We start from the raw sequence: 18,879 nt of genomic DNA, 5'->3' as shown, positions 1-18,879 counted from the left end.
TTGTCATTGGGCACACAAAGACAATTCCCAATCTACCTCTGTATGTTTTTGGACTGCGGGAGGAAACCGGAGTGCCTGGAGTAAACCCACGCAACACGGGGGGGAACATACTAACCCCACACAGAAAGGTCACAAGTTGCCTCCCGACCTTGAAGAGAACCGTCAACCACTGCGCCACCGTAGACACTTTTTATGGGACAAAAATCAGGTCACGAACTACATATCCTGAGCGACCTAAACCCGCTGAAATTTTCTTTCCGCTCTGTTCGAATGGAGGAAGAAAAGAAAAAAAAATCATTGACGTCTGCATTCTCCCAGGAGAGATATTTCTACCAGTGCCCGGGGTTTTCTATCAAATATTGAAGGTGGGCATCCAAAGATAGCCTCGATGACATTCAAGCAGAGTGGTGTCTCAACTGGAAGTGACATCCTGAATTTTGGAGAAGCTGTGTGGCGTTTTCCAAGTCTGTATTTGTGTCTTAAATTCCTCCAGAGATGGTGTGACAGTCGCTTGTAAACTCTGTTCTGTCGTCCGACGAGGTTGTCAGAAAACATACATCCTCGCTCGTCCCTCGCCCGGGTCGTTCAGATCGAGGGTTGCTTCACATCCTAGTTGAGGACAGGACTTAAATATCGACTTTAATAATTCACCGGCGAGTTCATCCAGAGTTCTCTCAGATCGACCTGCTCGGTTCTGCATATTGAAGCGTCGTGTGCTTGACGGCAGAATCTGAGTTTGTGTTCATGATGACGGAGGAAGTGGTTCTTAAGTTTAATATGTGCTGGCTAGACATGCCAGGCATGGTATTGATGAGTTCTTACAATGTGGCCGGATAAAGTATATACTATAGTACCACTGTAGAGTACCATCCAAATATCGAATGGTTGAATTTTACAATTCAAATGTTGAAACTTTATTTATTGAAGTTTTGTTGTATTTTTAAGCATTAATTTGTTCTCTTAAACTTGAATTAAATAATCTGTATAACCAAGGTTGAAAAATGACTTATTTTCATGATGAAATTGCCAATCGATGAGTTTGATTAACTTATTTCAATATTTAAAATATGAATTTTCATAGCCTTTGTAATTCAATATGAAAAAGGTGAAACTTTTGATATTGCCTGGTTGGCACTATTATACCAACTTCTTTATATTGAATTAAAAAAATCTTTAAATCTTTAAATGTTAATTTAATAGCCTTCAAATTTAAAAATAAAACTCGAAGAAAGAAGAAAAGATTCGATTTTCTTAAATTAAATTATTCAAAAACAAAACAATAATTTAATTATTCAATAAAAATTCAACCTTTCACTATTTCACTTGTTTAAAAAAAAACTAATTAAATGCCTAAAAAATATAACATTTCAATAAAATCATTTAAGGTTTGAATATTTTAAATGTTAACATTAACCTTTCAATATTCTGATGGCACTGATATAATACTTTTTATAACATTTTAAAAGGCTCTGAATTAAAAAGTATTCCTATATTTTATTTTTTGTTCATTCTTTTTGTAAATTAAATATCATAAAACATGTGTTTTAAAAATCATTAATTTTCAAAATATTCAATTTCTTTAATTAAGTTATTTAAAACCTTATCAATTGAATCAATTATTATTATATATACTGTATATATTTAAAAAAAAAAAGATTGCAATGCTTAAATAAAAAAAAAACAATTAAATAAAAAATCCATAGTTAACATTTGAAATATAAAATGCAACCAGTCAATATTCTGATGAAACTGATCAGTAAAAAAACCCCCCAAAAAAAACGACCTTGATTTCTGAAGTCAAGAGTTTGATACTTTTTCACTTTACACTACATGAGGGGGGTGAACTGTCGTGTGTGTGTGTGTGTGTGTGTGTGTGTGTGTGTGTGTGTGTGTGTGTGTGTGTGTGTGTGTGTGTGTGTGTGTGTGTGTGTGTGTGTGTGTGTGTGTGTGTGTGTGTGTGTGTGTGTGTGTGTGTGTGTGTGTGTGAGAGTGTGTTGCATGCCTGAGTGGACATGTGTGCCCTAAGTGCTAGCAAATTTGCTATCTGCAGATCAAAACGTCTCAGTGTGTGTTTATATGAATGACCCTTAAGCCCCCTGGTATCCCCCCAGAGGCTGATCGGCCTCTCTGTCGCACACATGCTCCGATAGTAAAGCTGCCTCCACGACCTACTGATGCGTACAGTCCTTTGATATCGGAGATGAGCTGAGAGGCTTCACACTGAAGAAACACTCGGTAGTTCCAGCTAGTTTCCATTAATTCTATTGTTTTAAACCAATGACAGATTTGTTCTGATATCTTGAAAAATATCTAAAACTTTATTTATAAAATGAATAGATAAGGCTTTTTAAACTTTGGTTGAGGACTAGTTTTCCTGCAGGCATGTGACAGATGTTCGGAAATGAGTAGAGGAAGAAAAAAAAAAAAAGCCATTCATCTTTTGATTGACAGTGTGATGTAAACAAAAGCCGGTCCGTTTAACCTCCGGTGTCAGAATACTTGCAAATGGTCGCGGCCGAGTGTGGGAGTGAGATCGCTGCACACATCCAGGAAGAGACTTCATCCCATCCTCGGGCTGTGGAGCGTCAACGCTCACCTGTTCACACCTTTGCACGGCGGTTCATGTAATGCTGTTTACACGCAACACATTGTGTGGTACGTTTTCATTAAGGGACAAAAAACATTTGACAATAAGTTCGAGGGTTAAAAGGAGATTCAGTTTCAAGGAATTTAACTGATTTCAAGGAACTCAGATTTCACTAAAGAAGCTGAAGGTGGGAAAGTCCTTGATCATCCTTTCCCTGGTCAGTTTTACACTCTCTGACAAGTAGATTATATACTTAAAGAATATAATAAGCAATAATATAAGTTAATATCGTATCAATATTCCAAAGCACTGTATGTATTTTTGTGGACACATGTTACATGTACTCAATGACAGCACTCATTACGACCTCTCTAAAGAAACAACAAAGATCAAATCCTTCAAGATTTCGGCGATAACTGAGAGCAAGAGGATACAGTCGACTCCAGCCATTTTTTAAAGCTTATATTTTGGCTTAGTTTGGGTTTAGGTTCTATTAATTCAAACAAAAGAGAGTGGAACAAATTTGGTGTCCCCTTAAAATTCGAAAATTGTATCAAATCCTACGGTGAGCTGAATGTATCCGATTGAATCATATCGTGAGCTGAATATATCGTATTTAATCATATCGTGAGCTAAAAATATATATCGTATTGAATCATATCGTGAGCTAAAAATATATATCGTATTGAATCATATCGTGAGCTGAATATATCGTATTGAATCATATCGTAAACTGAATATATCGTATTGTATCGTATCATGAGTTGAATATATCGTATTGAATCATATCGTAAACTGAATATATCGTATCATAAGTTGAATATATCGTATTGAATCATATCGTGAGCTAAAAATATATCGTATTGAATCATATTGTGAGCTGAATATATCGTATTGAATCTTATCGTGAGCTGAATATATCGTATTGTATCGTATCGTGAACTGAATATATCGTATTGAATCGTATCGTGAGCTGAATATATCTTATTGAATCATATCGTGAGCTGAATATATCGTATTGAATCGTATCGTGAGCTGAATATATCTTATTGAATCATATCGTAAACTGAATATATCGTATTGTATCGTATCATGAGTTGAATATATCTTATTGAATCTTATCGTGAGCTGAATATATCGTATTGTATCGTATAATGAGTTGAATATATCGTATTGAATCATATCGTCAACTGACTATATCGTATTGTATCGTATCATAAGTTGAATATATCGTATTGAATCGTATCGTCAACTGACTATATCGTATTGTATCGTATCATAAGTTGAATATATCGTATTGAATCATATCGTGAGCTGAATATATCGTATTGGATCATATCGTAAACTGAATACATCGTATTGTATTGTATCGTGAACTGAATATATCGTATTGAATCTTATCGTGAGCTGTATATATCGTGAGCTGAATATATCGTATTGTATCGTATCATGAGTTGAATATATCGTATTGAATCTTATCGTGAGCTGAATATATCGTATTGTATCGTATCGTGAACTAAATATATCGTATTGAATCTTATCGTGAGCTGAATATATCGTGAGCTGAATATATCGTATTGTATCGTATCATGAGTTGAATATATCGTATTGAATCATATCGTAAACTGAATACATCGTATTGTATCGTATCCTGAACTGAATATATCGTATTGAATCTTATCGTGAGCTGAATATATCGTGAGCTGAATATATCGTATTGTATCGTATCATGAGTTGAATATATCGTATTGAATCATATCGTAAACTGAATATATCGTATTGTATCGTATCGTGAACTGAATATATCGTATTGAATTTTATCGTGAGCTGAATATATCGTGAGCTGAATATATCGTATTGTATCGTATCATGAGTTGAATATATCGTATTGAATCATATCGTAAACTGAATACATTGTATTGTATTGTATCGTGAACTGAATATATCGTATTGAATCTTATCGTGAGCTGAATATATCGTGAGCTGAATATATCGTATTGTATCGTATCATGAGTTGAATATATCGTATTGAATCATATCGTCAACTGAATATATCGTATTGTATCGTATCATAAGTTGAATATATCGTATTGAATCGTGTCGTAAACTGAATATATCATATTGTATCGTATCATAAGTTGAATATATCGTATTGAATCATATCGTGAGCTGAATATATCGTATTGAATCATATCGTAAACTGAATACATCGTATTGTATCGTATCGTGAACTGAATATATCGTATTGAATCTTATCGTGAGCTGTATATATCGTGAGCTGAATATATCGTATTGTATCATATCATGAGTTGAATATATCGTATTGAATCTTATCGTGAGCTGAATTTATCGTATTGTATTGTATCGTGAACTGAATATATCGTATTGAATCTTATCGTGAGCTGAATATATCGTATTGTATCGTATCATGAGTTGAATATATCGTATTGAATCATATCGTAAACTGAATACATCGTATTGTATCGTATCGTGAACTGAATATATCGTATTGAATCTTATCGTGAGCTGAATATATCGTGAGCTGAATATATCGTATCATGAGTTGAATATATCGTATTGAATCATATCGTAAACTGAATATATCGTATTGTATCGTATCGTGAACTGAATATATCGTATTGAATCTTATCGTGAGCTGAATATATCGTGAGCTGAATATATCGTATTGTATCGTATCATGAGTTGAATATATCGTATTGAATCTTATCGTGAGCTGAATATATCGTGAGCTGAATATATCGTATTGTATCGTATCATGAGTTGAATATATCGTATTGAATCTTATCGTGAGCTGAATATATCGTGAGCTGAATATATCGTATTGTATCGTATCATGAGTTGAATATATCGTATTGAATCATATTGTGAGCTGAATATATCGTATTGAATCGTATCGTGAGCTGAATATATCGTATTGAATCGTATTGTAAACTGAATATATCGTATTGTATCTTATCGTGAGCTGAATATATCGTATTGAATCATATTGTGAGCGGAATATATTGTATTGAATCATATTGTGAGCTGAATATATCGTATTGAATCGTATCGTGAGCTGAATATATCGTATTGAATCGTATTGTAAACTGAATATATCGTATTGAATCTTATCGTGAGCTGAATATATCGTATTGAATCTTATCGTGAGCTGAATATATCGTATTGAATCTTATCATAAGTTGAATATATCGTATTGAATCATATTGTGAGCTGAATATATCGTATTGAATCGTATTGTAAACTGAATATATCGTATTGTATCGTATCATGAGTTGAATATATCTTATTGAATCTTATCGTAAACTGAATATATCGTATTGTATCGTATCATAAGTTGAATATATCGTATTGAATCATATCGTGAGCTGAATATATCGTATTGAATCATATCGTGAGCTGAATATATCATATTGAATCATATCGTAAACTGAATATATCGTATTGTATCGTATCAAAAGTTGAATATATCGTATTGAATCATATCGTGAGCTGAATATATCTTATTGAATCTTATCGTAAACTGAATATATCGTATTGTATCGTATCATAAGTTGAATATATCATATTGAATCATATCGTGAGCTGAATATATTGTATTGAATCATATCGTAAACTGAATATATCGTATTGTATCGTGAACTGAATATATCGTATTGAATCTTATCGTGAGCTGTATATATCGTGAGCTGAATATATCGTATTGTATCGTATCATGAGTTGAATATATCGTATTGAATCATATCGTAAACTGAATATATCGTATTGTATCGTATCGTGAACTGAATATATCGTATTGAATCTTATCGTGAGCTGAATATATCGTAATGAATCATATCGTGAGCTGAATATATCGTATTGAATCATATCGTGAGCTGAATATATCGTAATGAATCGTATCGTGAGCGGAATATATCGTATTGAATCATATCGTGAGCTGAATATATCGTAATGAATCGTATCGTGAGCTGAATATATCGTATTGAATCATATCGTGAGCTGAATATATCGTAATGAATCGTATCGTGAGCTGAATATATCGTAATGAATCGTATCGTGAGCTGAATATATCGTAATGAATCGTATCGTGAGCTGAATATATCGTAATGAATCGTATCGTGAGCTGAATATATCGTATTGAATCATATCGTGAGCTGAATATATCGTATTGTATCGTATCATGAGTTGAATATATCGTATTGAATCATATCGTAAACTGAATATATCGTATTGTATCGTATCGTGAACTAAATATATCGTATTGAATCTTATCGTGAGCTGAATATATCGTAATGAATCATATCGTGAGCTGAATATATCGTATTGAATCATATCGTGAGCTGAATATATCGTAATGAATCGTATCGTGAGCGGAATATATCGTATTGAATCATATCGTGAGCTGAATATATCGTAATGAATCGTATCGTGAGCTGAATATATCGTATTGAATCATATCGTGAGCTGAATATATCGTAATGAATCGTATCGTGAGCTGAATATATCGTAATGAATCGTATCGTGAGCTGAATATATCGTAATGAATCGTATCGTGAGCTGAATATATCGTAATGAATCGTATCGTGAGCTGAATATATCGTATTGAATCATATCGTGAGCTGAATATATCGTATTGAATCGTATCGTGAGCTGAATATATCGTAATGAATCGTATCGTGAGCTGAATATATCGTAATGAATCGTATCGTGAGCTGAATATATCGTATTGAATCATATCGTGAGCTGAATATATCGTATTGAATCATATCGTGAGCTGAATATATCGTAATGAATCGTATCGTGAGCTGAATATATCGTAATGAATCATATCGTGAGCTGAATATATCGTAATGAATCATATTGTGAGCTGAATATATCGTATTGAATCATATCGTGAGCTGAATATATCGTATTGAATCATATCGTGAGCTGAATATATCGTATTGAATCATATCATGAGCTGAATATATCGTAATGAATCATATTGTGAGCTGAATATATCGTATTGAATCATATCGTGAGCTGAATATATCGTATTGAATCATATCGTGAGCTGAATATATCGTATTGAATCATATCGTGAGCTGAATATATCGTATTGAATCATATCGTGAGCTGAATATATCGTATTAATCATATCGTGAGCTGAATATATCGTATTGAATCATATCGTGAGCTGAATATATCGTATTGAATCATATCATGAGCTGAATATATCGTAATGAATCATATTGTGAGCTGAATATATCGTATTGAATCATATCGTGAGTTGAATATATCGTATTGAATCGTATCGTGAGCTGAATATATCGTATTGAATCATATCGTGAGCTGAATATATCGTATTGAATCATATCGTGAGCTGAATATATCGTATTAAATCATATCGTGAGCTGAATATATCGTATTGAATCATATTGTGAGCTGAATATATCGTATTAAATCATATCGTGAGCTGAATATATCGTATTGAATCATATTGTGAGCTGAATATATCGTATTGAATCATATTGTGAGCTGAATATATCGTATTAAATCATATCGTGAGCTGAATATATCGTATTGAATCATATCGTGAGCTGAATATATCGTATTGAATCATATCATGAGCTGAATATATCGTATTGAATCATATCATGAGCTGAATATATCGTAATGAATCATATTGTGAGCTGAATATATCGTATTGAATCATATCATGAGCTGAATATATCGTATTGAATCATATCATGAGCTGAATATATCGTAATGAATCATATCGTGAGCTGAATATATCGTATTGAATCATATCGTGAGCTGAATATATCGTATTGAATCATATCATGAGCTGAATATATCGTATTGAATCATATCATGAGCTGAATATATCGTAATGAATCATATCATGAGCTGAATATATCGTAATGAATCATATCGTGAGCTGAATATATCGTATCTAATCATATAATAAATAAATATATATTGTATATAAAATCTTAAGATCAGTGTATCTTGACACTTCTACTGAAGAGGAAAAAGACAGAGATGGCTGCATAAATTAAGTTGAAGAGCCACATGTGGCCCTGAGACTGTACTTCAACAAGGTCAGATCAAGTCATTAATCTCACATTTACGTTATCCCTGACTTTTGAGCACCAGAGGACTTTTCTCTCTCCCCTCCCAAAAACTTCTACTCTGTAAGTTCAGGAACCATTTGTTTCCTGCTCTCCGTGATTTCTTAACGTCCTGATGCTTCCTACTGTGACTTTTGTTTCATCTCTGACTCCGTCTTCTTCTGTCTGCAGGTCCAGACGCTGTCAGTCTTTTGGTTTTTATTAATTCATACATTCACGACTCTGCAGGATAATTTTGTCTTCCCCAGGAGTATTTTGTAACAGCCGCTGAGTCATCCAACCTTGTGACTCGCATCCACTGCGAATCCCTGTGTGATATCCTGAGATGTTTTGAACCTTCAACCTTTTCACAGATTTGGATCCTTCTAGATGTACAAGCTTGTATTAATGCTCGGGGCTCATCTCTTTCATATCTCTTTAACTTTTGGATTGTATGTTGAAAAAAAGGTGAAACCATGTCAAGCAACTGAGTGACTCATATCCTCATTAGAGCTTTAGATGATGCTGATTCAGTAATTAATTTTCAATGTCATCTACTTCATAAATCATCTGCTATTAGACCTTAAACTGTGAACCGGAGTTAATGCGATTGTTTTTTTGGCCCAGATTTCTTTTCACCCTATCAAATATTTTAGGTTTCTCACCTGCAACAAATATAATATAATATAATATAAACTGACCAGAAACCGTTTCCTTCAACTGAGAAAAATCTCGAAACTTAAGAAAATGTTGTCACAACATAATCTGGAGCTTAGAATCCATGCGTTTATGTCTTCTCGTCTGGACTACTGCAACAGTTTGTTTTCATGTCTTAACAACAAGGATCTGTCTCGCCTGCAGTTGATACAAAACTCTGCAGCGAGAATTCTGAGCTGTTCTAGTAGAAGAACTCACATTTCTCCGATCCTTAAAACTCTTCACTGGCTTCCAGATTGTTTCAGGATCAACTTTAAAATTCTGGTTCTTACTTTCAGATCTATTCATGGTCAGACCTTCCATCAGTGATCTGATCCAGACTTACACCCCAGCTCGGGCTCTGAGGTCTGTGGATCAGAATCTAGTGATGGTTCCTGAACACGGTTCAGGACCAGAGGAGAGAAATCCTTCCAGACTGTTGCTCCTAACGATCTTTCTCTCTCTGTGTTTGATGATCTACTGACTCTTTCAAGAAAAATCTGAAGACGTTTTTATTTGTTCAGGATTTTCCTTGATTTTCTGGAACTCCTGTTTTTCAGTTTTATCTTGACCTTTAAAGTTTATACTTTATTGAATATTGTTTTGATTGTTTAAGCGCTTTGTGACCCTGGTCTGGAAAAGTGCTATATAAATACAAACTACTTACTTACTTACTTACCAATAACCTTACCTTTCTTTCGATATTGATTAGCGTCAAAATAAGTGTTTATGTTGTTCTTGGTCTTTCATTTTGTGGTTGTTTGGTATCAAATACTTTTTTATAAACATGGCCAAGAGATAACCATGGTCTTACATTTCTGCAGTACTGGCTAAAGTTTGAGAAAAGATAAGCTTCTTAAACACATCAAACCAAGTCTAAAAATCTATTTGACATTATATCAACGTCTTTAATTTAAAAAACTACTAAAAAGAAATGTGAAAAACCTACTTCAACCTGGGTCATTACAAGCTCTAGTGATAGTGTTACACAGACTGTTTTGGGTAAAAACATCCTGGATGGACTGAAAGTGGCGAGGTCAGAGGTCGGGGTAAAACTATATGAGCGGCCCGAGGGCGAGGGCGACAAAGACGGATGAGGCGTTTGAGCGGGAGAAGAGCCTCGTTAGCGATGAAGGAACGTTTCAGATGAAGTAGATCCAGAGACCGTCCACTCGACCCGTCACGTCCGGCTGCACAGAACACATACCTTTTCACAAGTACCGTTGTCCTTATAGCCGTTCTTGTTGTCCTTATAGCCGTTCTTTTTGTCCTTTTAGCCGTTCGATATCCCAGGTTAGTTCTTTGTACTGCAAATGAAACGGGAGCTTTAACTCATTTCGATAAATCCTTCCACACTGTTGCTCCTAAGCTTTGGAACGATCTTCCTCTGTGTTTGATGATCTACTGACTCAAACATCTTAAGACATTTTTATTTGTTCAGGCTTTTCCGTGATTTTCTGGAACTCCTGTGTTGTTCTCGGTGTTATCTTGACCTTTATAGTATATACTTTATTGAATAGTGTTTTGATTGTTTAAGCGCTTTGTGACCCTGGTCTGGAAAAGCGCTCTATAAATACAAATGACTTACTTACTTACTTACTTAGATTCTTAGATTATTTTTATTTTTATTCTTGGAGGTTGAATCTATCTTAAGTGTTTCTGTGTTCCTAGTCTTTCGTCAAACACTTTCATCGAATACCTTTAACTTCTTCAGTCAGTTTTACTCATATTTAGAGTTTGTATAATCTGATTCTTAGCTTAAACACTGACTTTCATGTAGGTTTCAATATCCATGTAGTAATGGATTTTGATTTTGAGACCATCTCCCGCTCGGGTTCTTAGGGATGTGCTTCCACTTCCAGTGGTAACCAGTTGGTTAAGTCTTGTAGTACCAAGGGTAGATGTACCGGGTGGCATAAGGTAGAAAATGCCACCTTGTACATCTGATTAAATGAAGTCTATAAGTCTCTCCCATCAAAAATTCCAGCTTTATTTTTGCCTCATAAATGTTTTTCTAGGTCCCATTGATCCCTAAGTATAACCCTTTAACTTACCTGCAGATAATACGAAATAATCAGATATTACAAAATAGTATTTTTAGCCAAAATATTAGCCGAAAGTTTATCATTATCATCTCAAAACAAGAAAATTATAATCAAACACCGTTGGAATGATGAACATTTTCACTTTTATCGTATTATAATGTAATCTTTATCTAAAGTGGTTACAAACAACCGGTTTGAAGCAAGAAATGTAAGTAAGTAAGTAAGTAATTTGTATTTATATAGCGCTTTTCCAGACCAGGGTCACAAAGCGCTTAAACAATCAAAACTTCAATAAAGTATATACTTTCAAGGTCAAGATAAAACTGATAACACAACAGGAGTTCCAGAAAATCAAGGACAAGCCTGAACAAATAAAAACGTCTTAAGATGTTTCTTGAAGGAGTCAGTAGATCATCAAACACAGAGATCGTTCCTTAGCTTAGGAGCAACAGCCTGGAAGGATTTCTCTCCTCTGGTCACCAATTTTAATCAGTAAAATATAAAATACAGGACAAAAGAACCAAAAAGAAAATCAAGTTAATTTCTAAAAGATTTTTATTGTCTAGATCTTGTGATTCACTGCATGCCACCAGAAGCGTATCTGCGTAAATATTATATGTCATACTCTGTACAGAACATTCACTGTGAATATCGACAAAAGGAAACGTAGTTAAGATTCATCCCCAAACAAAAACAGTCGACGGTACGAAAACCAGGCAACAGCATCGATCGTTCAGTGGCTACGATGTGACATCTGTATTTCTGGGACCTGACGCACATTATTCACATCCTTTTTTTTTAAACAAACTTTTCATATTTGAACGAATGCAACATTTCGCTTTATTCATTCGACAATAACATGATCGTTTCGAAACATTATAATGTTTAATAAGTTACACACAAAAAGCAGTTTCTCTTATTCAAGATGAAGACGTCAAATTGTTTTCATGTTGGTCTGAACCCCCTTTAGGATTCATGTGCCAGTGGTGTGTACTGAGCAGTTTTTGAGCATTTGAAGAACGGGGTAACAGACCAAAAATAGAGACGATCGGTCTCTAAATGTAAAAAAAAAAAAAAAACCTGGTAAAAACACACAGATACACAAGTGTAAGCTAGTAATGGTGTCTGTCCTTTTGCTGAACTCACACACTTCCACACAGACACTCTCCTCGACGCGTCCACTCAAACCCCCTTCGGGAGGAGCTTTCACCGCTCGGTTACACAATGAGTTCAGACCTGGGACAGAAGACTTGCACACACAGGTGTCCACCAAATACATCTACGAGTCCAAGTTAACACACATCGGCAGATATGCAAGTGTGTGCCACGCGAGCGGGAGGTGTGTGTTTTTTTGTTTTTTTTTGAGTGCGCGAGTTCCTTCCCACTTCGCTCAGTTGGGTCTCCTGTGTTTCTGATGCCACAGTGCGGTCGGTAGGTTCTGGCAGCCCTGGTACTCCCGGCGTAGCTCGCCATCCGTTAGCGGTGGGGTGACATTGCAAGGCGCACCCGCCAGCGTCACATTCAAAAGCCCGGCCCACGGTTCCAGCAGACGGGACATCCCGGATCCCTGTTAACGAAAAAAAAAGACTTGTGTTTGTACGGGTAAAGTCTAGTGATTCAAGCTACTTTTGTACCTTTCCCAGGTGATCCAGTAGGCAGGTGGTGGGGTTGATGTAGGACCAGGCGGCCCAGCCGGGGTTGGCTCTCTGGTTCTGGTGGGTCTGAGCCTGTCTTTTCTGGCTCTGAATCAAAACTACATTGGTATGCTTCAGCGATCCTCGCAGCCGTTTGGAGAGAACGCCGCTGTAGCTCTGATCCACGAATAACAAAACCCGAGTCGCCTTGCAGCCGGCCAAGTCGGCCAGCAGCTCATTGACGGAGTAGCGTTCTTTCAGATCGGCCTGACAGCACAAGAAAGTCGGTTAGGGAGTGAGCGAAACTACAGTATTGAACGTTCAATCAACGTTCTGAATTCTTACAATTCCGTTGAGATTGGCGTCCCACAGCAGCATGGTGCCATCGCTGCGCGTCGGTGAGTTCAAGTAGAGAACGAGAGTGTCGGCGCAGTGTTGCTTCCTGCAAATGTACGACACGTGATTGCGAATCACCGTCTTCTCCGTTGCCGAATAAGCTCCTTCCAGATCATCTGTGGGACAAAAAGAGCAAAATATTGTTATATTGTTGGTGAAATCTGATGCCTTAGAAAGACGCTATCTGAACCTATCCTCTCCCTTAGGCATCAAAGATCGCAAACAGATGTTGTTAAAAATAATTTCTGGCTTTGAGTCAGACTTTGAAGACAGAAAAAGGTCATGTTTTCTTGCTTTTCCAAACCATTCATTGGAAAAAAAACAACCTGCAATTCAGTTATAACAAGGCAAAGAAAAGGTCTTACCAGGAATTTGTCCACCACTGGCGAAAAAGGTCTTGATGTGGTCCTTGTGAAACCCGTTGCTCCGGAGCATCCTGTAGAACCTCTGAAGATTCTGGACGTGACTCTGGAATGTTATCTGTTGCTGCCAGCCTCCTGCAAAACATACAACCTTAAGATTGAGGGGCTTTGATGCTGCCTTTCAGAAGCCGGCTCACGGTCTATCTGTGTGTAATTATATACAAAGCAACAGGATAAAGAAGCTTACGCCGACTTATTTCCACATGTTAATGATCATATACTGTTACTTTAAAAAGTGGTCTTGCTTACTCTGAGACCATACCGGGACCTCTTACCGAACTCTGGATGATCATTTTCTCAGAAGCAGCTTTGCTGTTTCCATATCCATTAAATGTTCCATCCAACTTAAACATCTTTACGTTTGGCAAGCGCTATCCCTTAAAGATAACCGGAGGAACCTCTTAAAAAGCCAGGGGGGGATTGGCCTCTTTCCCACGTTAGGATACAACTGAAGGATTTCCAACATATCATGTAGTCAGTTTCCTCTAAAGGTTTTCCAGAGCCATTTAAGGCTAAAGGATTAGAGCGCCAGGTGAAACGGTTATATCTCGCATCGGGTCTCGAAAACACTTCAAATTGGAGTTAAAACAGGTTTTTTAAGAACTCACTTGAGAAGTACTTTTGCCAACAACTTTCTTGTTTTGTTTTGACAACAATAGTATAAATGCATTTTATGGTAAGACTTTGGAGCTTAAGGTTTTACCTACTCCTTGTACTTCTTGTAGCTTTTGTAAGCTTTGGAACGATCTTCCTCTCTCTTTGCGCTTAATGGATCTACTGACTCCTTTAAGAAACATCTTAAGACACTTTTATTTGTTCAGGCTTTTCCTTGATTTTCTGGAACTCCTGTTGTGTTATCAGTTTTATCTTGACCTTAAAAGTATATACTTTATTGAGTATTGTTTTGATTGTTTAAGCGCTTTGTGACCCTGGTCTGGAAAAGCGCTATACAAAAACAAATGACTTACTTACTTACTTACTTGTTGCCCCTTTTTCTCAGTGTTGTACCCTTTACATTATATCGTTTTGGTGAGGTAAAGGGAGCATCAGTGACCTCTAAAAGTCTTCAGATAAAAATCATCTATGAGATTCTTGAGCTGAGAGGCCGTCATGTCATGATCCGGATTCATTTACAGACTATGGAGAGAGATGTTCGGGTTAATAATACCTGAGAGGAGCACAGCGTGGTCACAGGTCTGGTAGAGTCGACAGGACAGGTGTGTGGCCAGTGGCTGCTGGTGGCATCGCCTGGTGTTTTTGTTCAGCTCGCAGCTGGAGACGGGCAAGCTAGGAAGGCTCATGGGTAACGTCTGAGGGCATCTTGCAAATTCAGCATTGTCTGATTAAAAAGAGTAAAAAGGATTAAGAATAACCAACATCTCAATCTTTAAAAAGCGCAAGGGACCGTTGAGGCAGTGGTTCCTATAATGTGTTTTTTTTAAAAGATCGCAATGGAATCATTAAAGATACATGTATCTGGAAACATTGTACTTATTTCATACTGCTGGCAAAGTATCGGAATATGGCAACTTCATGAAGCTAATAAAACTTAATCAGCAAAGTGATCATTGTAGCCTTGGGTACCATAAGGTTTACTTTCCTACCTACGCATTTGAGCTTCTGCGTCCGATTGCGATCGCCCGCCGAAATCACCAAGGGAAGGAAGTGCACTTCGCACAGCCCCCCCATGGAGCGTTCCACCAGACGACCGGCCGAACTGCTGCTGATGGTGACCCCGTGATGCAGGGCCGCGCCCGACAGTCGCCCGTGGCCGTTCACCACCAGCCTCTCGGGCCCGGTCTGCCAGCGCTTCAGCTGGTTCTGACAGCGACCCTTCAGGGCCAGAGTCAAACACTCCTCACCTGGAGATGAAAAGAAAGAGACTTTAGTGTTTTGGCCACTTTTGGCTTTGGATTATGTTAGGGGTTAAGCCTGTTGCAAATGGCAAGTAATGGCAGAATCTATTTTTAGGTCTGTTACCATTCCTGACAGGCAAATTTTACCCATCACTCAAGTTTATTTTTTATTTACTTACGCTCTTACAATGTCAATACACAGCCGACTTTTTGACAACCAAGCTGTTTTTTCTCTAAAACCAGGAGACAGAGAGTGACCTTGTTATCCTGTCCCTTGTGATCCACTATTTTTAAAGACATTCATTTTAAATAACCCAAATCCATCTATATAACCCGGTAGGATACATGTGCGTGTGTGTGTGTGTGTGTGTGTGTGTGTGTGTGTATGTGTGTCCAATAAATAATTCACAGGTGTGTGCTCGTCGACCTGGCGGCCAAATTCATCGCAACATCTGGCCCTAACCTTTTCTGCAGCAGGGGGTCAGAAAGGTGCACTTTAACACTCTTTTTTACAAGGTTTTTTGGATCACAGAACACATTTACTTCCTGTCCCGGAAGACTTGGTCCACATGAAGGTATTTCAAAAACACCACTATCTGACTTTTTTCCTCCCTTGCAAAAGTACACTTACAGTTACCAGTTTGTTCAAAGCCTAAAAATGTTCTTAGGGTGTAAGTATCGTCCAAACTTCTTGGTTTATTTTGAAAATTCTGGACCGATTTTATAAAATAATGCAAGAAGATTTTAATGACTGTCGCAGTGTTTTTTACTTTACTTTACTTTACTTACCCAAATAAATACCGTCCAGATGCGCACATCTTTTCTTCGTCACGTTCATGTCCACGTAGAAGAGGAACACGGGGTGTCCGAAGTTCTCGCCGGGGCTCGGGTCCAGCACCAGGACGGCGTCGTGAGCCGAGGAGGTCGAATGAGGCTGTGGGTGTCTGTAAGTACTCGCACCTCGGTTCAGAACTTGGCTGAGACTCAGACCAGGTGGCTTGGATCCCAGCAGACCTCCGGAAGAGTAGTAGGAATCGGGGAGGATCGCCAGGACTTTGTCGGAGTTACCTGGAGATGGATTATTAAAAAGATCAGGGAACAAAATGTATTTTTTCAAGACCTTTAACTTGGTCTGGAACGGTTTGAAGTGTGAAGGGAGGTCTATGGTTAACATCCAAAGAAAGATCTACAGTTGTTTGGACTTTTGGTGTTTTCTCTCTGTCTCCCTTCATCAAGATTCTCTTTTGTATGCCTGACCTCGGCTCAGCACCACTTTATACCCCAATTTATTTGACGGACCAGAGTCAGATTGACTTTTGGTGTCCAAAAAATGTAATGTCCCATCAATTTCACTTACAGATCAGGTCATATAAGCCATATCAACAATGCCTAAATCGCACGCCTTCTTCTACTTATGGCATTTACCGTTAGATGCCATATATGTTTACCTCATTCTACGTGATTCCAATCTCCTTTTTACTGGTATTTCCATCCCAAACCTTTGTCCAAGGTCCAGCCTCCCCAGCTTTGAATCCCAACCTTTCTTTCTGGTATATTGTACTCCTGTCTGACCTAGTCCTTTGAAGTTACTCCCAACAACATTTGATTTTGCTGAACCTCCAAAGGGAACTGAGTTTCTCACTCACTTCTAGGTCTATTTCAAGTTTTGGAGCGAACAAAAGTGGCTTTGCTTTGCCAAATATGTTTAAATCCCTAATGATGTCCATCAAAGACATTCATGGGTTCATTCAAAACACACTTTTTTTGGAAAGGCACCAGGACCGTGGTGCACGTGGGCAACAACCATTTGACCATTTGCCCCAAAACAGTTGCCCCTTCCACATCCACATCCTTAAAACCGTCTCTACAACTTCAGACCTGCTTTTCTCATTCATCAGAGATCCATGTTATTACAGATGACTTGGATCTACTGTTGAGTTCCATGTCTTCTATAACAACTAGAGGCTTTTATTTAAATGATCATGGAATTTTCAAAGAAGTTCTTAAACAAAGTTGACAAAGGAGTTTCATTCACAAAGATGTGACCGCAGACCTTACCTGCAGAGGCTCTCGGTTCCGACACGTAAACGGCCACGGAGGACTGAGGATGATGCCCCAGTCGACGGCACTCGGCCTCGGCGTGCGGGAACATCCGGAGGCACTGGTCCAGCTGGTCCCACTGTAGGGACTGGAGGCCCGAACGGACCCAACGCTCCAGCCGGGCCGGGTTGACGGCGGACGCCGGGGCCGCCGAAGTGGCGAAGTGGAGGAGAAGGATGGAGAGCGTGTGGACGAGAAGCATCTTTAAAGTCTCTGATAGTTGTACTCGTTTATCTCTTGTCGCTCTTCACATTCGATCCCCCTTTGATTTCATCTTCTGGTCCTGGTCGTTCATTTCAAATGTGGTGCTTCCGAGCTTTTGTTCTACCTAGTCAGCATCCCGGGAACTTTTATTGAGAGTGTAGAATCTTTTTGGTTTAATCTTTCCTATGTTTTCCCTTTTGTAGCTCCTTTGATTTTGTTATGAATGCTTATCCAAAGTCCTCCTGGTCAAGCAGTTCCTTCAACTTCACTGGTCCTGGTTGAGAACATTGGGAAAGTCCTGATTCTCATTCCTGGAAAACCACACCTCCACCATCCTCGGACGTCCCGTGTCTTCTCTCTTCAGGTTCCTTTCCTGGTGATCCCACAGTTCTGTCGGCGGCTCCAGGAACGTCCAGAAGACTCCACAGACTCGTTCAATGCTCAGCTCAGGACTGCTCTTCTCTTCCACGCTCCCTCTTTTTATCTACACCTCCTCCTCCTCCTCCCACATCCCCCTCTCTCTCTCTCTCTCTCTCTCTCTTTCTCTGACTCGCTCGCCCACTTCCAGAAGCGCTCATGTGCACACAAGTCAGACCAAAGGAAGGAGTGGAAGGTAAGAGACGACACAAGAGGGTTGAAGAAAAAGGGACCAACTCGGAGTTCTTCGGAAAGTGTGACGGATTTGAAAAACAAGGATTTTTTTTTTTCGACGAAACAACCTTCGAGAGAAAATGATAACTCGGAAGATAGAGTAGGAAATTTAGGAAGAGGAGTAAAAAGGAAACTGAAATTAATTTACTGTGTAAGGCAGGTGTGGCCCTTTGACTGT

The 18,879-nt window shown here is 38.0% G+C and overlaps 1 protein-coding gene across 1 annotated transcript; it reads right to left on the bottom strand.

Annotated features, from left to right (window-relative positions):
* Positions 1–12,050: 12,050 nt before the first annotated feature.
* Positions 12,051–18,459, bottom strand: LOC148068183 (uncharacterized). The gene is made up of 8 exons (XM_087804095.1): positions 17,805–18,459; positions 16,536–16,814; positions 15,495–15,752; positions 15,059–15,229; positions 13,834–13,965; positions 13,418–13,584; positions 13,073–13,339; positions 12,051–13,005 (listed from the first exon to the last, which is right to left on the bottom strand). Exons 1-8 carry the CDS (start codon positions 18,046–18,048, stop codon positions 12,829–12,831), a joined length of 1,695 nt encoding a protein of 564 aa, XP_087660221.1. The 5' UTR covers positions 18,049–18,459; the 3' UTR covers positions 12,051–12,828.
* Between the last annotated feature and the right edge of the window lie 420 nt (positions 18,460–18,879).

Source organism: Callionymus lyra, chromosome 12, assembly GCF_982586985.1.
Source record: "Callionymus lyra chromosome 12, fCalLyr1.hap1.1, whole genome shotgun sequence".
NCBI classification, from domain to species: domain Eukaryota; kingdom Metazoa; phylum Chordata; class Actinopteri; order Syngnathiformes; family Callionymidae; genus Callionymus; species Callionymus lyra.
Note: the sequence above shows the minus strand (reverse complement) of the source record. Positions and strands in the feature narration are given on the sequence as shown.

Coding starts and splice junctions, on each gene's coding strand:
- LOC148068183 (XM_087804095.1), bottom strand. CDS start 18,048: ATGCTTCTCGTCCACACGCTCTCCATCCTTCTCCTCCACTTCGCCACT. Junction 15,753..16,535: donor TCTGGACGGTATTTATTTGG/GTAAGTAAAGTA, acceptor TTTCATCTCCAG/GTGAGGAGTGTTTGACTCTG. Junction 13,340..13,417: donor ACGCCAATCTCAACGGAATT/GTAAGAATTCAG, acceptor TTGTGCTGTCAG/GCCGATCTGAAAGAACGCTA.